Genomic DNA, 16133 nt, shown 5'->3' on the forward strand with positions numbered 1-16133 from the left:
AATTATGTAAACTCAATATTGGATGTGGACAAGTTACTATGTTTGCTGATGACACTGTTGTTCTCTTTAATGCAAAGACTTGGTCTGAAGCCATTGATAGAACTGAAAATGGACTTCGATGTATAAGCAAATGGTTAGAAAACAGTCTATTGACTTTAAATACGGGAAAAACTAATTATATTTGCTTTAGCAAAACCTCATCTATGCAGCCAAGGGGGAACGTCAATGTTAAATTACATATCTTTCCATGTAACCGCCATAACAAATCTAGCGTATGCTCTTGCCCAATACTGAATAGGACCGTCAATATGAAATACCTGGGTATCTGGATTGATGAGAAACTAAACTGGAAAGAACAAATTATTAGCACGTCGAGCAGGCTCAGACAACTTATAGTTATTTTTAAAACCCTAAGAGACATTGCAACCCAAGAGTTAATTATTAGAACATACAAAGCACTGGGTGAATGTGTGATCTCATATTGTATTGTTAACTGGGGTGGAGCTGCGAAAACATACATGATACAAGTAGAACGTGCGCTTAGAGCTCTGCTCAAAGTATCGCTCAAACTACCGTTCCAATTTCCAACATCGCTGCTATTCAAGAGGGCTAATGTATTGAGTGTTCGTAAGATTTTTGTGCTTCAAATAATTAAACGGTTTCACCGCACTGAGGTACCGAAAAATAATAATCCCTTGAATACTAAAAGAACCTATCGTGTACCTGTACCTTACACTAAGACTCGTTTTGCACAAAGGCAGTTTTATTATCTAGCACCCATTCTTTATAATCGTTTCAGTTTATATACTAAAAATGCTTTTGCTCTCACTAATCATAAAATATTACAAAAACTAAAAGAATGGCTTTTACCACTCGATTATTCTGAAATAGAGCACCTTTTAATGCCCACATAGGGTAACGGCACCAGTGGTCAGCCAGGCACCAGTGATCAGCCTATTGCGTTGTTTATTGGCCATAAATATCGCTGTAATCAAAATAACCAAATCACGCGCACTTAAATAGAAGCTCTGTTTCGTTATTGGTTCATGCATCACGCGATAGGAGCAGCAGGGGGTCAGGGGAGAGAAGTAAACACGTTCGTACAGGTGCTGTCCGCCGACAAGAGCAAAAGTGTCATGTCTGCAATATTTTTTGTTTCACGTGGTGCTCTTTTGAAAGGTGAGAAATAACATATTTTAGTATGAAATGTGATTGTGTTTTATAGATAATAACTTTATAGATTACTTAGAGCATTTAATTTTATGAAATTTGATAAAAAATATTGTGTTTTTACTTAAAAATATGAGGGGCTGACCATTGGATACTGATTTTTTATGAAAGATCCAATGGACAGCCCCTGGGGCTGATTACTGGGATTATTCCTAATTGTTAGAAAACCCAGTGGTCAGCCGCATTTCAAAATATTTTTTTCAAGCGGCTGACCACTGGGTCTCAATCTGTGGTCTCAATGATCCAGTATTCAGCCACGATGTTATTGAAATAATATTTTAAGTATAAATGCGAATGTTTGTGTTTAAATATATAAGTAATACTTCATGTTAGTTAAGTTTTACCTGAAATAATGGTATTATGTGTATTCATATCCAAAAGTTATTATTGTTCCCTTTTTTTCTAGCTAAAAATGCCGCCAAGACAAAAGTATCCTCCAGAGAAATCCTCCGAAAGAGATCCTCCTGTGGTTGATTATAATTATATATATTGTGGATTATAGATACATCAATAATATTATAAACTAATATCGCTGATTTTTTTAAAAAGAATTATTGCTGTTTTTATGATAAATAATAAGAAATTCCAAGAAAATAAGAAGACACAAAGAGATTGTAATAGTATGTTTAAAATAATATTTGTATTATGTACGATATATTTTTTTTGTGCTAAGTGAATCGTTGCTATAAAAATGTGATTAATATAGTTGATTTTGATATAACATTGTTTATTTTGATCTCATAATTAGTTATACTTACTAAAGGCTGAACACTGGGTTCAACAAGGCTGTTTATTGGTTTTTAGAGGCTGTTCACTGGGACACTGGGCCATTTTTTGTTTAAAATTAATTATATATTTTACTAAGAGAATTATTGTTTTTGATAAACGCTGATTCGAAACTACAATAAACAATAAATCCATACATGTTGTACGTTTTTTTATTCGACGATTGTTGTAGAAATGGCAATTGTCAAAACTTCAAAAAGCTGTTATGAGGCTGACCACTGGTGCCGTTACCCTATACAAAATAATTATCAAATATACCTATAAATTATTTTATTTTATTTTTTTATTTTCTTTAATTTTATTTATCTACCTATAATGATAAGTTTAAAATATGTTTTTTTTTTTAACTATATCAGCTTTCTTTTATGTTTTAAAAACGACATTGGAACACATTCACACACATACATACGCACATACAAACACACACACACACACACACACACACACACACACACTACTTGCACTACGTCTTCAAAATACACTTTTTTTTTTTTAATCTTTAATTACTTCGTTTATTATAAATGATACTAATCAAATAATTATTTTAATTGTATTAATTATTTTAATTGTATTAATTATTTAATTGCTAAACAGCAAATATTGTGGAACTAAATATTATGTTATGAAATGTAAATTGTTTTAAATATTTTAATTTATTAAATTTTTTTTTTAAATACATATTATGATTTATAAATTTTCTTCTTGTGTCAACTTTAAGTAAAATTTTCTTTGTAACTAATTACTATTTTAATGTATTTTATTGAACTATTCTAATGTATTGTATCGGGAAGGCACAGACTCCTGAAACACAGCGAAAGCTATATTGGGAGTCTGGGGTCTATATTTTGATGTAAGGAACCTTGTTCAATAAATGATTTTTATTTTATTTTATTTTATATATAACAATACTTTTCTTCTTATTGTTTTACTAGCTTTTACCCGCGGATTCGCTCGCGTTAAGAAGTATTAATATTAATTAGGTATATTTTTTGCGGCTTTGGTACTTTTGTTAAGCGTATGTAAAAACTTAGGACCTACAAAACTACAAAACTTTCATCACATAATATTTTATCCCCTTAGAGGTGGAATTTATCAAAATCCTTACTTAGGGAATGCCTACGTCATAGTAGCTTTATGCATGCAAAGTCTAAGCCCGATCGGTATAAAATTGACATAGTTTCATACAAACTTTCATCCCTTATTTAATCCCCTTGGGGGTAGAATTGATCCCAATCCTTTCTTAGGGGATACCTACCTGCATGCCAAATTTCAGCCCGATCCGTCCAGTGGTTTGGGCTGTGCGTTGATAGATCACTATATCAGTCACCTTTGAGTTTTATATATGTATATAGAAGTATAGTGTGTGTGTTTATATGTGAAGATGCTTCGATTCGCTGAAAAAGGTCCTTTATCCATTACGAATGCACTAGAATTTACTTTCACAAATAGTTTCACACTCTCGATGCTAAGGCATCATATCAACAAGTTGCGTAATGTAAGGCTGTGTGCGCATTACAAAAATAAGTTTTTGTGAACTGCACTATTGTTTTTGTGTTGGAGTTTCGTAAGCAGTCCCACGTCTTATTGTTGTTTCGTTGCCACCTCGTGACGCGCGCGGTGTCGACGACATGCAACTTGCATATTTCAAACAAATATCAAATTTTTACTGTTAACAAACAGTTTTTTTTTTCATTGCCTACTTTATTTCATACAGGATAAAGCAAAATCCTGAAACGACATACAGACAATAATCTTTAATAATGATTCTAGAAATTCTTCATACGTGTCTTTTAGTATGTCTTGTTCGCTTATGACATTGTTGTATGCGCTATTTTGATATTTCTCAAGTCCAAATATCGCTGTAATCGAAACTGAAATAAGATCTATGTAAGTGGAAGTGTGTCGTCGTTGCACAAGTTGCCGCATTTCGTTTGAAATCGTTTCGGATAATCTGTTACGTCATTTTAATTGCAAGTAGATCATACTGTGCATTTACTTTTTGCTCTATCAATTCGGATAATCTCTCGGTTACTTTTAAAAATACGTTATCAATTTAATTTTAATGATAAAACCATTGTATCCATGTAAGTGGGAGGAAACGAAATTTTCCGACATTCAATAATAAAAAAATTAACGCCGTTTTTACTCTGATATCGTTATCATTATCGTCGAGTTACTCGTAAAATTATCAGTTTAATTAAACACAATTTGAAAGTCATTTATTACATCACAAACATATGTTGCAACCATACTTATATATTTACTAATTATTCTCTATCCCATAATGCGAAAATCGAATAGATTTGCAATATTGACTAAAAGTAAACGGACTGGTGGAGTAATGGGAAAATATTTTTTTGATGACCAGTTAATTTATGTTTTTTTTAGTTATAATATATGTACAAGCAATATTTTTTTTGTTATATATAATATAGTTAATAAACAATGTAAACAGTTTAGAAGTAAGAAGTATCTGTCCATCAAATAACGTATTCTATTTTCTAGTTTAGCGTATCATTAATAGAGCATACTGACATATGTGTACAATGTTTCCAGGCGGCGCGTTCGAGGGCGTGGAGGACCAGGTGTCGCCGTTCGGGTACGGGCGCGGCGAGGGCGTGGACGCGGGCCACGGCGACCCCGAGTGGATCTGCAGCAAGGAGAAGCCGCACTACGACCAGATCTTCCAGTCGCTCGGGCCCATCGACGGCAAGGTCACCGGCGCCGGTACGCTCGCCCCGTCCCCCTCCCGCTCGCTGGCGCTGGCCCGCGTGCTGGCGGCCCGCCCGCAGCTGCGCGGCCCGCTCGCCGTGGACGCCGCGCTGCAGGCGCTGCTGTCCTCCTCGCACACCTGCTCGCGGCTGGCCGAGCTGTGCATGCGGCGCTCGGACGAGGAGGGCTTCGCGCGCGTGACCGACGTGCTCGCGCTCGCCACGCAGAACTGCTCCACCATCTCCCAGTTCCTGATGAACGAGTCGGCCGGCGACGGGCTGTCGCGGGGCGTCTCCATCCACAGCCTGGCCGACACGATCGGCTCGGACGACAATAATCAGCCGGAGGAAATCTCTCGGCCGGGGTCTAGAAATGAAGACGTCGACTCCGACTCGGATACGACGGAAAATGACATCATTCCCGCCTCCAGAGGAGTCGTCGAGTCCGTCTGTTTCTATGTCAAACTCGTCTTCTATCTTTTCGTCAACTTGATAATGACGCTGTTTTTGATAGATTTGACTTTCAAAACCGTAGCTTACATATTGACGAATAAAATGTATTTCGAGTTCACGGTGTCGAAGTCGGCGGAGGGTTGGCTGGAGCAGGCCCGCGCGGTGGCGTACGGGCCCGAGCTGCAGACTGTGCGGATTCATTCCGTCTTGAATCTCCTCAACCGCAAAAATATTATCAATATTCTTAAATATTTTCTAGACGACTTCAACTGAATCGATATAAGTCTATTAGAAACCCTTCTCGTCTGTGTGCTCTCTGTGCTAGATTTAAGCTTAATATTGTCTCTAACGAATTATGTGTTTTATACCCCCGTCAATTTTGTAGCTTGTAGCTTTTTAGTAGTCTTTACCAAGTATTTTTTTATTTAAATTACATACTCTGCATCTTAGTCATCGTTTACTAATCTTATTTTAAGGTTTTGCATTACTAATAAGATTTTTAATGAGTTGGTTTTCTTCTCTTCTTAATTCTAACGCTGGACGTATAAAAGAGGTCGAACAGATTCTCTCTAGCCTGCGTTTTAAAAATATAAAAATACAACATGTCTTGTTTGGTGAAATGTGGTAAAACCGTAGTGATCGAAAAAAAATCCATAAATCACGTTTCATAGATATGAATAATTCAATAATTTGGTTCCGATCTTGCACATTATAGTCTAAGATCCCACCGCAGGATCAGTGCGTTCATCGGTTTTTTGCTGAAAACCGAATTTTTATGTATATTTATAATTAGGAGAATATACAGGGTGTCCCACCATTGGTATACTAAGCGCAAAGGGACGTGTAGTTTTGCATACACTGATCACGTAAAAATACATAAACAGCAAAATTACATCAAAAAATTTTTGATAAATTTTTCCTGAAAATCCATGTTTTCTTCTCTAGCTTCGCGCAGCCGTCATATACCGCTTCTCTAATGTGAGCTTTTTGTCTATGAAAACATAATCTTAAACGATAGCTCACGTGCTAGTGGCAAAAATGGGCGGGCTGCTTCTTAGGGGTGTACACATAGAGTTTTAAGAATTCATCTATTTGGAAAAAAAATGCGTCTGGAATTTTTTAAGTAATTTTTACGTACTCAGCGTAGGCAAAACTATAACCTCCTTTGAGCTTAGTATACCAACAGTGGGACACCCTGTATATCGACTAGGTTGCCAGTCAAAATTTGGCCGCAAGCATGTTTAATTAAAATTTTTCTAATCATTTTTGGGAAAAAAATTCGTTCACTTGTTTTTTGAATAAAATGTAGTCTACATCACGTCAAATGATATAAAAATTCTAAAAAATCACGGTTGCCGCTTTTCACCTGGCCGCAACATCTTGGCAGCCTGGTGCAAACAGGTATGATTTCGATTCATTTTTACGTTCATAACGCATATTTATGAATCATATATCAAATTAAAGATAATTTTTTTCTATTTATTATCATATATGGTTGCCTAATTAAATCCCGCCGCAAATAAGGGTTGCTGGCTTTTAAAAATTATAAATATAGGATTAGTGCGTTCATCGTTTTTTGCTGAAAACCGAATTTTTTAGTATATTTGTAATTAGGAGAATATATATCGACTAGGTCGCTAGTCAAAATTTGGCCGCAAGCATGTTTAATTAAAATTTTTCTAATCGGTTTTTGGGAAAAAAATTCGTTCACTTGTTTTTTGAATAAAATGTAGTCTACATCACGTCAAATGATATAAAAATTCTAAAAAATCACGGTTGCCGCTTTTCACCTGGCCGCAACATCTTGGCAGCCTGGTGCAAACAGGTATGATTTCGATTCATTTTTACGTTCATAACGCACATTTATGAATCATAATATATCAAATTAAAGCTAATTTTTTTCTATTTATTATCATATATGGTTGCCTAATTAAATCCCGCCGCAAATAAGGGTTGCCGGCTGTTAAAGATGTTGAATATTTAAGGTTGAGTGTAAACATGCTTGCGGCCAAATTTTGACTGGCAACCTAGTCGATATATATTCTCCTAATTATAAATACATATAGTTACATAAAAATTCGGTTTTCAGCAAAAAACCGATGAACGCACTTATCCTATATTTATAATTTTTATAAGCCAGCAACCCTTATTTGCGGCCGGATTTAATTAGGCAACCATATATGATAATAAATAGAAAAAAATTAGCTTTAATTTGATATATGATTCATAAATGTGCGTTATGAACGTAAAAATAAATCGAAATCATACCTGTTTGCACCCGGCTGCCAAGATGTTGCGGCCAAGTGAAAAGCGGCAACCGTGATTTTTTAGAATTTTTATATCATTTGACGTGATGTAGACTACATTTTATTCAAAAAACAAGTGAACGAATTTTTTTCCCAAAAATCGATTAGAAAAATTTTAATTAAACATGCTTGCGGCCAAATTTTGACTGGCAACCTAGTCGATATATATTCTCCTAATTATAAATATACATAAAAATTCGGTTTTCAGCAAAAAACCGATGAACGCACTGATCCTGCAGCGGGATCTCGTACTATTAGGTTCATACATTTCCAAGAAATTCTTGATAAAAATTTGTCCTTAAAAATTTACTTGTACTTGTTATTAAATTTGATTGACATAGTTTACCTAAATTGACTCGCACATAAACTGTCGCGGCCATTACGGGTCTAAGTATTATTTTAGCGGGTCAAATTCAAATTATTTGCAAGAAATGTGGTATACAGTCCGACCTTTTTATACGTCCTTGATTTTAACGCTAATTTTCTAATCCCGTATTTCTTTCTATTCATCTTATTGCATGCAACATTGCCGATATCTTAAAGTGATGCCGTAAGATCCGATACCTATTAGATATAAGCTACATTCAAATATTTATATATGTAATAGCATTCAACAGTTTCGCTGAGTTGTTTTATTTTTCATATTATCATAAATAAAAGATATACATCAGTCAGAATCGACATTCGAAATCGAAAATTTAACAATAATTCCAAAAGTTTTCAAACTTCGGTCAAGTGAATGGTTCATTGGGACGACAATAAATCTCATTTTGCAACCTTGTCCGCAGTCCGGAACATTGTTAAAATTGCAATTAAATTATTTTTTTACTGTATGGTCGTGAAAAAAATTCCAAAAGTTCTGCAAACTTGGGAAAGTTTTCGATATAATATTTCATATCACGTATTAAATTTGCAACCAATCTAAGTGTACCGAAGTTTGAAAACTTTTTGGTCTAAGATCCGAACATAAGCCGATCTGCAACGGCGTGATAATAGAACGAGACCAATTTTATAATAAATTTAGTGTATTTAAAAATTTAATAAAAATGGGTTGACTGGGAAAATCCTGGACAGGGCATTTTTAATGAATTGAAAAAAAAACATTTTTTTTAATTCATTGCAGTATCAAGATAATAAAAAAAAATTATAAAAGACTTAAAGTATGAAACCTACAGAATGTGCAGTCATAGTCGTTTTCTAATAATTACCGGGACAAACGGCTAGATTGGCAGGTATAAACAGGTATGTCGGTACCAGTTACTTTCACTTGATAGGATGATGAAAAAAAAATTATGTCAGCGCTGTTTTATTACAAAATTGTTTTATTATCTCGATACTGCAATTAATAAAAAATGAAAATAAAAGATTTTTCAATAATTAATTAAAAAAATATCCTGTCCAGGATTTTCCCAGTCAACCCATTTTTAATACATTTTTTAATACACTAAATTTATTATAAAATTGGTCTCATTCTATTATCACGCCGTTGCAGATCGGCTTATGTTCAGAGGCGGCTCGTGACAAAATTTTATGGGTGTTCACTTGAAATAAAACACTGAAAATACATGGTGTAAAGCAGTACATTTATCAAAAAAATTACTTATAAAGGAAATACATACGTCTTTCTTTTTGGTGTGCAAAAATATCTATAACTTAAAGCGACAAGACATTCGTAAATGTCTGTTGTTGCTTTCATCACAACCACACAACCATGGTGTTTTCACATAATATTGTTCGGATTTAAACACACGCGTATATGTTTTCGTTTTTGTCGTACATTTTTGCGAAAGGTCAAGTTCAGGCCGTGGCAGTCCCTGCTTTCAATTCAAGCCGAATTTGTAACGTTTTATCACACTTTTTAATGAACGCCACATTATAATTATTGTTCATTTTAACACTCACAAGTAATACTGATAACTACAGGCTATTTCAACACGTATTTTATAATTTTAATTAGAAAATTGCATGAATCGCGCGCGAGCATTGAAGTTGACTCGAGTGTTTGTTTATATTAATAGAAGTGGTAACTGGCAACGTCGCACCGCGCCGCGCGCGCTATCGCTGTCCTGCCGGGCGGTAAAAACGAACCGGCAACGTTTGCGGGTGCGCCGCTCCGAATTTTGCTACTTTTCCATAGAAAATCTTTTGTTTCACGCGCAGGGCTTTGGCAAAACCCTCTCTTTCACTCCTATTGGATTTCGTATTAGGAAATGTACTAAATCTTTTTTCATTGGATCGCAATCGTGAGCGCACCGCTTCGCGCGTTACATTAATACAGTAGGTATTATACAGGTGTATGGGATGATGGAATGATGGATATATTCATTGGTATTAACAGTAGTTTTAAAGATTACGATTGATTTTAAATAGTAATAATTAATGTTAATAATTAAATTAAGGAGTATGATTTTATTATAATTATTTATGGGAGTTCACTGCACCAGCGCTCCTTAAGGCGAGCCGCCTCTGCTTATGTTCGGATCTTAGACCATTTGGAATTATTGTGAATTGATTGTCTTGACTGACTGGCGTAATATATAAGTATCTTCACTTGATCTGAACAAAGAAGTAAATTTAAATGTACCCATTATAAATTAATATAAACATTAATGTCTGACCCAAATGTTCGAAACGGCCGGTAAGGTATCGGGTCTCCCGGCATCATCGCTCTTGGCTCGTAGTTCTCGCGCCTCAAGTGTCCCTCTCTCAACAGCGGCGAAGACGGAGATGGTGAAGTCGAAGCTGCCCAACTCGGTGCTCGGTAAGATCTGGAAGCTGTCCGACATCGACAAGGACGGGTTCCTCGACGAGGAGGAGTTCGCGCTGGCCATGCACCTCATCCGCGTCAAGATCGACGGCCACGACCTGCCCGCCGACCTGCCGCCGCACCTCGTGCCGCCCTCCAAGCGCAACTAGACCGGCCCGCCGACCTGCCGCCCGCCGACCTGCCGCCGCACCTCGTGTCGCCCTCCAAGCGCAACTAGACCCGCCCTAGTCTCTACTGGGGACACGCGACTCCCTGGTGTCCCTGGTGGCACCCGGAGCTCTCGCGCCCCTGGAGTCCGGCCGATGGCTCTAGGGGCTCTAGGGGCTCTAGGGCTCCGGTGTCGCCGGTGGGCGCCAAATAACTGCAGCCCGCGCGGTGCCACGCATTGTGGCGTTTAGACTTTCAATTTTGGGCCGTGTTACTTGGCGCCCACTGTGTCGCGTTTCGGCCCCTGCTTACTCTTATTTTTATGAGTTTTCTCGTAATCAGTAGATGTATGCACAAGTATTGAAAATTTAGCTTTTTTATCGTTCCGTTTCCCGCTAGATGGAAATATTGTTGAAGCAGTGGTCGAAACGCGAGCGCGGTTCCCGGTGAAACGCGATCGTTATATGCTATGTGAATATTTGTGAGCCGCGGCCCCGTCGATTGTTGGCATAATATTGGACGGATGAGACTGTCGCTTCAACATATTTCTTTGTGCTAGATATCCTTATTTTTTTTCGATATTATTTGTGTGAGTTTGCGTCGCTCGCGAGAGTGAGTCCGACCGAATGTTGGCCGTGTGTGACACATTGGTGTGCAATACATTCTAAACGACATTTGCGTCAGTCCGATCATTTTATACGAGAAAATAATGAGACAAAATAGTTTTATAAAAGTTATTTTATTTTAAAGACGGTCGCCGATGTAATTTTATTATAATAATTTATATTATTTAGTTTAGTTTTAATTTATTCAGTCATGTTTTCATTTGGTGCTTTAAATTTTTTTTTCGTAAAATTTACTTACGAGTGTTATGAAAATTATTTAATTTTATCATTCTCTTATCGTGCACGATCATTGACTTTAACCGATATTGTTTAAATATGATTTGTTCCTATTACTAATGTGTGTATTAAGTAATCCCTGAATTCCAAAGTCCAGAAGAAACTGAATATAATGTTGTTACGTTGAATCAACTGAAGTGAGTTAATGTTATTCTCTGTGTACCTACTTAGTATAGGCCTGCCCTGAAACCCACGAGTAACAATTATTATTTGCAGCATTTACTATGAACTTGAACGATTCCTTGTGCCTTTGCATTGAAGCTTATTATTTAAATTTAGACGTTTCAATAGTAAAATATTGTTATGTATATTGTATAGTTAAAAGCTTACATCTGTCTCTATCCTGAGGGGTCTATATGTAAATATGAAATTTTTTATGGTTATGTTTTTCGAATGTGTGTTCGCGCCTTTTTGAGCGCCACTGCGCTGTAAAAGACACGACATATTTTTACATTTTGCTACTGTATGTACATAATATAACTATGTAAATGTATTTATCATAAATTATACACAGAGTGTAATAAATAGTTAAGGAATCAAGTTGCTGTTTCATTCCCTAATCCATTACCCATACTATAAATGTTCGTCGAAAAACTTGACATCATGGGTGCCGCCAGAATTTGTGAACTGCATTGCTCAATATGTATTAAAATACAGAATAATTAATCTATAAGTAGATAACAAAGTTGCGTGTATAGGTAGTAGCTTTCCTAATGGACCCATAGAGTAAAGTAATACCACGTAATACTGTTGAAAGGACCCGTGGATCCTGGGATTAGCGCGTTCAAGTAAACAAACATACAATTAACTCTTCAGCTTTATAATATTAGTAAAGATATTACCTTCTTGATTTTGTACATAATACAATACAAATGTATGGATTTTTGTAGTTTAGAATAATTAACGCTCTTGACTCTTGTATTATAAATAAAATGTGTATTAAATGTCGAAAATAGAGTGAACGAAACAATTTCGGATTCCTAATGAAACAGGCATTTTTAAACCCCTTTAGTTTAAACTTTGGAACAAAAATAAGCAAAACATAAAATTTGAGTTTTAGCTTTGTGTAGAAACTATGAATGGGGCCCCTTAAAATTATGGTTTGATATTCGATAGTGAATTTATCTAGCAATTCTATGAAAAAAACAGATTGAAAATATTCCTTCATTTGGCGTCACAGAACCAGAAAGAGTGGCAAATGGTGTAATTTTATAGAAAGAATGATGAATATCCCGAAAACCGAGGGACTTATAAATTTTAATATAAATAACGTGCGTTTTTCTGAACCACCACAACATCCTCTTCCTCCAGTTACTAGATTAGCTATTCATTACGCCACAGCCTGTTTACGTATACTGTATAGCATTACAATACAATATATAAATTACTAGCTTTCCACCCGCAGCTTCGCCCGCGGAGTCAAAGAAAAACCCGCATAGTTCCCGTTCCCGTGGGATTTCCGGGATAAAACCTATCCTATTTCCCGGGGTAAAAAGTAGCCTATGTCCTATCTCGGTAACCAAAATATCTCTATACAAAATTTCATGCAAATTGGTTCAGTAGTTATGGCGTGATTGAGTAACAGACAGACAGACAGAGTTACTTTCGCATTTATAATATTATAATATGGATTATAATAGTGATAAATAAGTCGATACTCACCTTTAAGTAAAGCGCGTCACACACGGTGAAGATACTATGTATAATATTTTATCTTAAGATACTGTTATATTTTATATTACAGTATCTTAACGCATCCGGTATCAGCGTTCGGACCATCATTTTTCTTTTTGTCATTGCGTACTAAGACTCCTGTAGAACCGCCATCCTGTTACAAATGACCCACAAAATTTCGCGTCATTTGTAACAGGATGGCGGTTCTACAGGGGTCATAGTACCTACGCAATGACAAAAAGAAAAATGATGGTCCGAACGCTGATACCGGATGCGTTAAGATACTGTAATATAAAATATAACAGTATCTTAAGATAAAATATTATAGTATCTTCACCGTGTGTGACGCGCTTAATACCTAACACTGAAATTGGTAACATACAATAAAAATTTATTGAAACATTTCCTGCGTCAATTAATTTGCGGCCGCTATGAACGTTTCACTCGCTTTCAAATATTCCAAATTCATTAAATAATAAATTCGCATTTGAATCGAGTTACGAGATTTTATATTAAAAATACTTTAAACGCATAGGGAGTGTAAACTGCAATACACAACACATAAGTCAATGAGAATTAGTACTTTCGCATTTATTTATATGTATGAAATACGGAAAAATATATAATGAAGAATTAACGATTAACTACAGAGGATAATTTAAATAAAAGACTGCTTATTATTTTTTTGGATATATTTATTCAACACCAATTATCATAGTCTTAATATCTAAGTATAATTTTGATGACCTGAACATTTGTCAGTATAGAATATACACAATATGAATAGTTTCATAATTCTATTCACTAATCTGCACGATATGCAGTGATTTGTTTGCCCTAACTAGTATACAGAGTGTAACAGTCCACAGATTGATAAATGCAAAAGACGGAACATTTGTTTATTCTTGTAATAAATAAATCCAAAAGCTTCGAAATATGTATTAAATAGTGAGCGCTCGAAAGAATAATTTAATATGTTACATTCTCATAAAATAATATATTTTTTGTAGGAAACTAAATAAAAATAGGGCTAATTTGGGTTGCGACGGGGCAAGTCCACACTTAGCCTGATAAAACAATAAATGTTTATTGCGCCGGGGCGGGAGGGTTGCCGCCGGGACCGCCGGGGCCGCCCGGCGGGTGCATCTGCCGCCTCAGCTGCTCCACCAACTCCGGGTTCGCCGCCTGCATCTGTTGAGCCAGCGCTTGTCCGGCCTCCAGTAAAGCGTTCACTCCTCCGGGAGCGTTCGCTCCTGCGTTGTTATCCATTAGGCCCGAAATGAGATTCTGCATATTGGGATCTGACAAGAGCTCCGTGGCCATATTTAATAGTGACGGGTTTTGAAGTAAGCCGCCCAGATCCATGGCCGGGCGGCCGCTCTGCGCGAGCTTCTCTTCGGTGAGGCGCAGGTTCTCCTTGTAGGACTCGTTGTCGGGCTCGAGCTGCACGGCCCGCGCGAAGGCCGCGCGCGCCTCCACGTGCCGGTCGAGCGCCGTGAGCGCGATGCCGAGCCGCCCGTGCGCCTTGCCGTAGTTGGGCTGCAGCGCGAGCGCCGCCATGCTGTCGGCCACCACCGACTCGTGCTCGCCGAGCTTGAAGTGCGCTGCGGCTCTGTTGCAGAAATAGACAGAGTTACGTGGATCTAACTCGATAGCGCGGCTGTACTTCTCTAAGGCCTCCCGATAACGCTCCGCTTTCATGCACTCGTTGCCTTCGTTTTTCAACTTTTCGGCTTCAGCTTTGATGGCGCTCGCGTTGCCGCTCTGCTGCCTGACCAGCTGCAGGAGATCCACTCCCTTTGAAATATCATCTTGAGTCAACTCGTAGGCAGTTTCGATACACTGCACGGCGACTTCTACGCTTTCCCGGGAGTCGACGTTCAACGCGTCGCTTTCAAGTTGTTGTTTTAAAAAGTTAACTATCCCTGCCACCACTGTCTTTACTTCCGACATGTTTTTTAGCTTTATTTATCTGATTTTAAATTACAAAGGTTATTGATAGATTAAAAACGCTATTATTGTAGCGATACCGACAAGGAAATTGACAATTTTCTCAAATCAAAATGACATAACATACGTCAGAATGACAATCAAATTCATGGATCCTGCGTAGTGCTTCCCTATCAAAAAAATCAATAAGTTGATATGTGAGTTGATAGTACGTTTTCTAAGTACACGTCATTACTCATATCCTTCCATTTGGATTATTAATTATTCTCACTATCCCCCCTAAGGTGCCTTATCTGTAGGTAATAAACGGATGAACCGATTTTGATAAAACATGACTAATTGTAATTCACATTGCATGCCTTTTCGTTTGATATGCCGCTTGAGTATATTATTTGACCACATTCAATTATCCATTCCCACATTTACCGCTATTGTATAATTCAATAAATAGATAAACCGAATTGAATAAACTGTACTTCACCCGTTATGCACTTTCATTTGATATGTCACTTGGGTGTATTTGACAAAATTCTTTTTTTTATTCCCACTTTTATATCTACATCCAATAAATGGAATGGATGAACCAATTTTGATAAAATATGTCTAATTATTTTTGACTGGTCGTGTACTTTCATTTGATATGTCGCTTGGGTATAACTGACAACATTCGTTTTTTTCATTCCCACTTTTACCCCTACTAATAAATGGATGAACCGATTTTATAGGAAATAAAGGGTTCTAAAATATTACGATAATGCATTTTGTATTCCATTTCATTCAACTTTTTGGTAATAAAAAAAATTGTTATGATCTATGCCATATTACTTGCTCTGTGGCCAACACGATAAGCAAGTTTTGCGCACTCGCATCATTTTACTATCCTACAACTTATTTGTCGGTTTTTTAAGTTACTTTATATATTATATTACTCTATGAGTTACTGACTTAAACGGGATACACCCACGAACACTTTTTTATTTGTAAATTTTTTATGATTTTCAGTCATTAGTATAAACTATAATCCAAATAAAAACCAAACCAAAAGTTATTAAAATCTGTACAGCTGTTCTCGAGTTATAAGTGGTTTAAACAGACACAATATGTTTTTAATTTCGATACAACAAAATTGAATCAACATTCCATAGAAAAATAATTTCTACAGGGGTTTAGGTAGGTCAAATGAAACACCTTCACTTACATACAAATA

General features: G+C 36.6%; 3 protein-coding genes and 2 long non-coding RNA genes across 5 annotated transcripts in view; 3 read left to right on the forward strand and 2 right to left on the reverse strand.

Moving 5' to 3' along the window:
* LOC149479669 (prostaglandin E2 receptor EP2 subtype-like) overlaps positions 1-5993 on the forward strand; it is a 76581-nt gene extending 70588 nt beyond the window's left edge. The window contains exon 8 of the transcript XR_016317230.1: positions 5974-5993. The gene's annotated coding sequence lies outside the window, so the exon portion shown is untranslated. The remainder of the gene's footprint in view (positions 1-5973) is intronic.
* Positions 1-11842, forward strand: part of Past1 (putative achaete scute target 1) — a 37773-nt gene extending 25931 nt beyond the window's left edge. Inside the window, exons 2-3 of the mRNA XM_089708083.1 lie at positions 4573-4743; positions 10200-11842. Of these exons, the coding sequence (XP_089564209.1) occupies positions 4573-4743; positions 10200-10402 (374 nt within the window). The 3' untranslated portion in view covers positions 10403-11842. The remainder of the gene's footprint in view (positions 1-4572; positions 4744-10199) is intronic.
* LOC149479667 (uncharacterized) overlaps positions 1-16133 on the reverse strand; it is a 146291-nt gene that overhangs the window by 112841 nt on the left and 17317 nt on the right. The window lies entirely within an intron of this gene.
* Positions 919-2152, forward strand: LOC149479675 (uncharacterized). The gene is made up of 2 exons (XR_016317195.1): positions 919-1179; positions 1637-2152. It is a non-coding gene; the product is annotated as an uncharacterized LOC149479675 (long non-coding RNA).
* LOC149479676 (small glutamine-rich tetratricopeptide repeat-containing protein beta-like) lies at positions 13651-15051 on the reverse strand. The gene has a single exon (XM_089707994.1). It carries the CDS (start codon positions 14927-14929, stop codon positions 14063-14065), a length of 867 nt encoding a protein of 288 aa, XP_089564120.1. The 5' UTR covers positions 14930-15051; the 3' UTR covers positions 13651-14062.

Source organism: Colias philodice, chromosome 20, assembly GCF_061535455.1.
Source record: "Colias philodice isolate Cphi_HAF_F1 chromosome 20, ilColPhil1 Martin Lab GWU primary, whole genome shotgun sequence".
In the NCBI taxonomy this organism is placed as follows: domain Eukaryota; kingdom Metazoa; phylum Arthropoda; class Insecta; order Lepidoptera; family Pieridae; genus Colias; species Colias philodice.

Coding starts and splice junctions, on each gene's coding strand:
- LOC149479676 (XM_089707994.1), bottom strand. CDS start 14,929: ATGTCGGAAGTAAAGACAGTGGTGGCAGGGATAGTTAACTTTTTAAAA.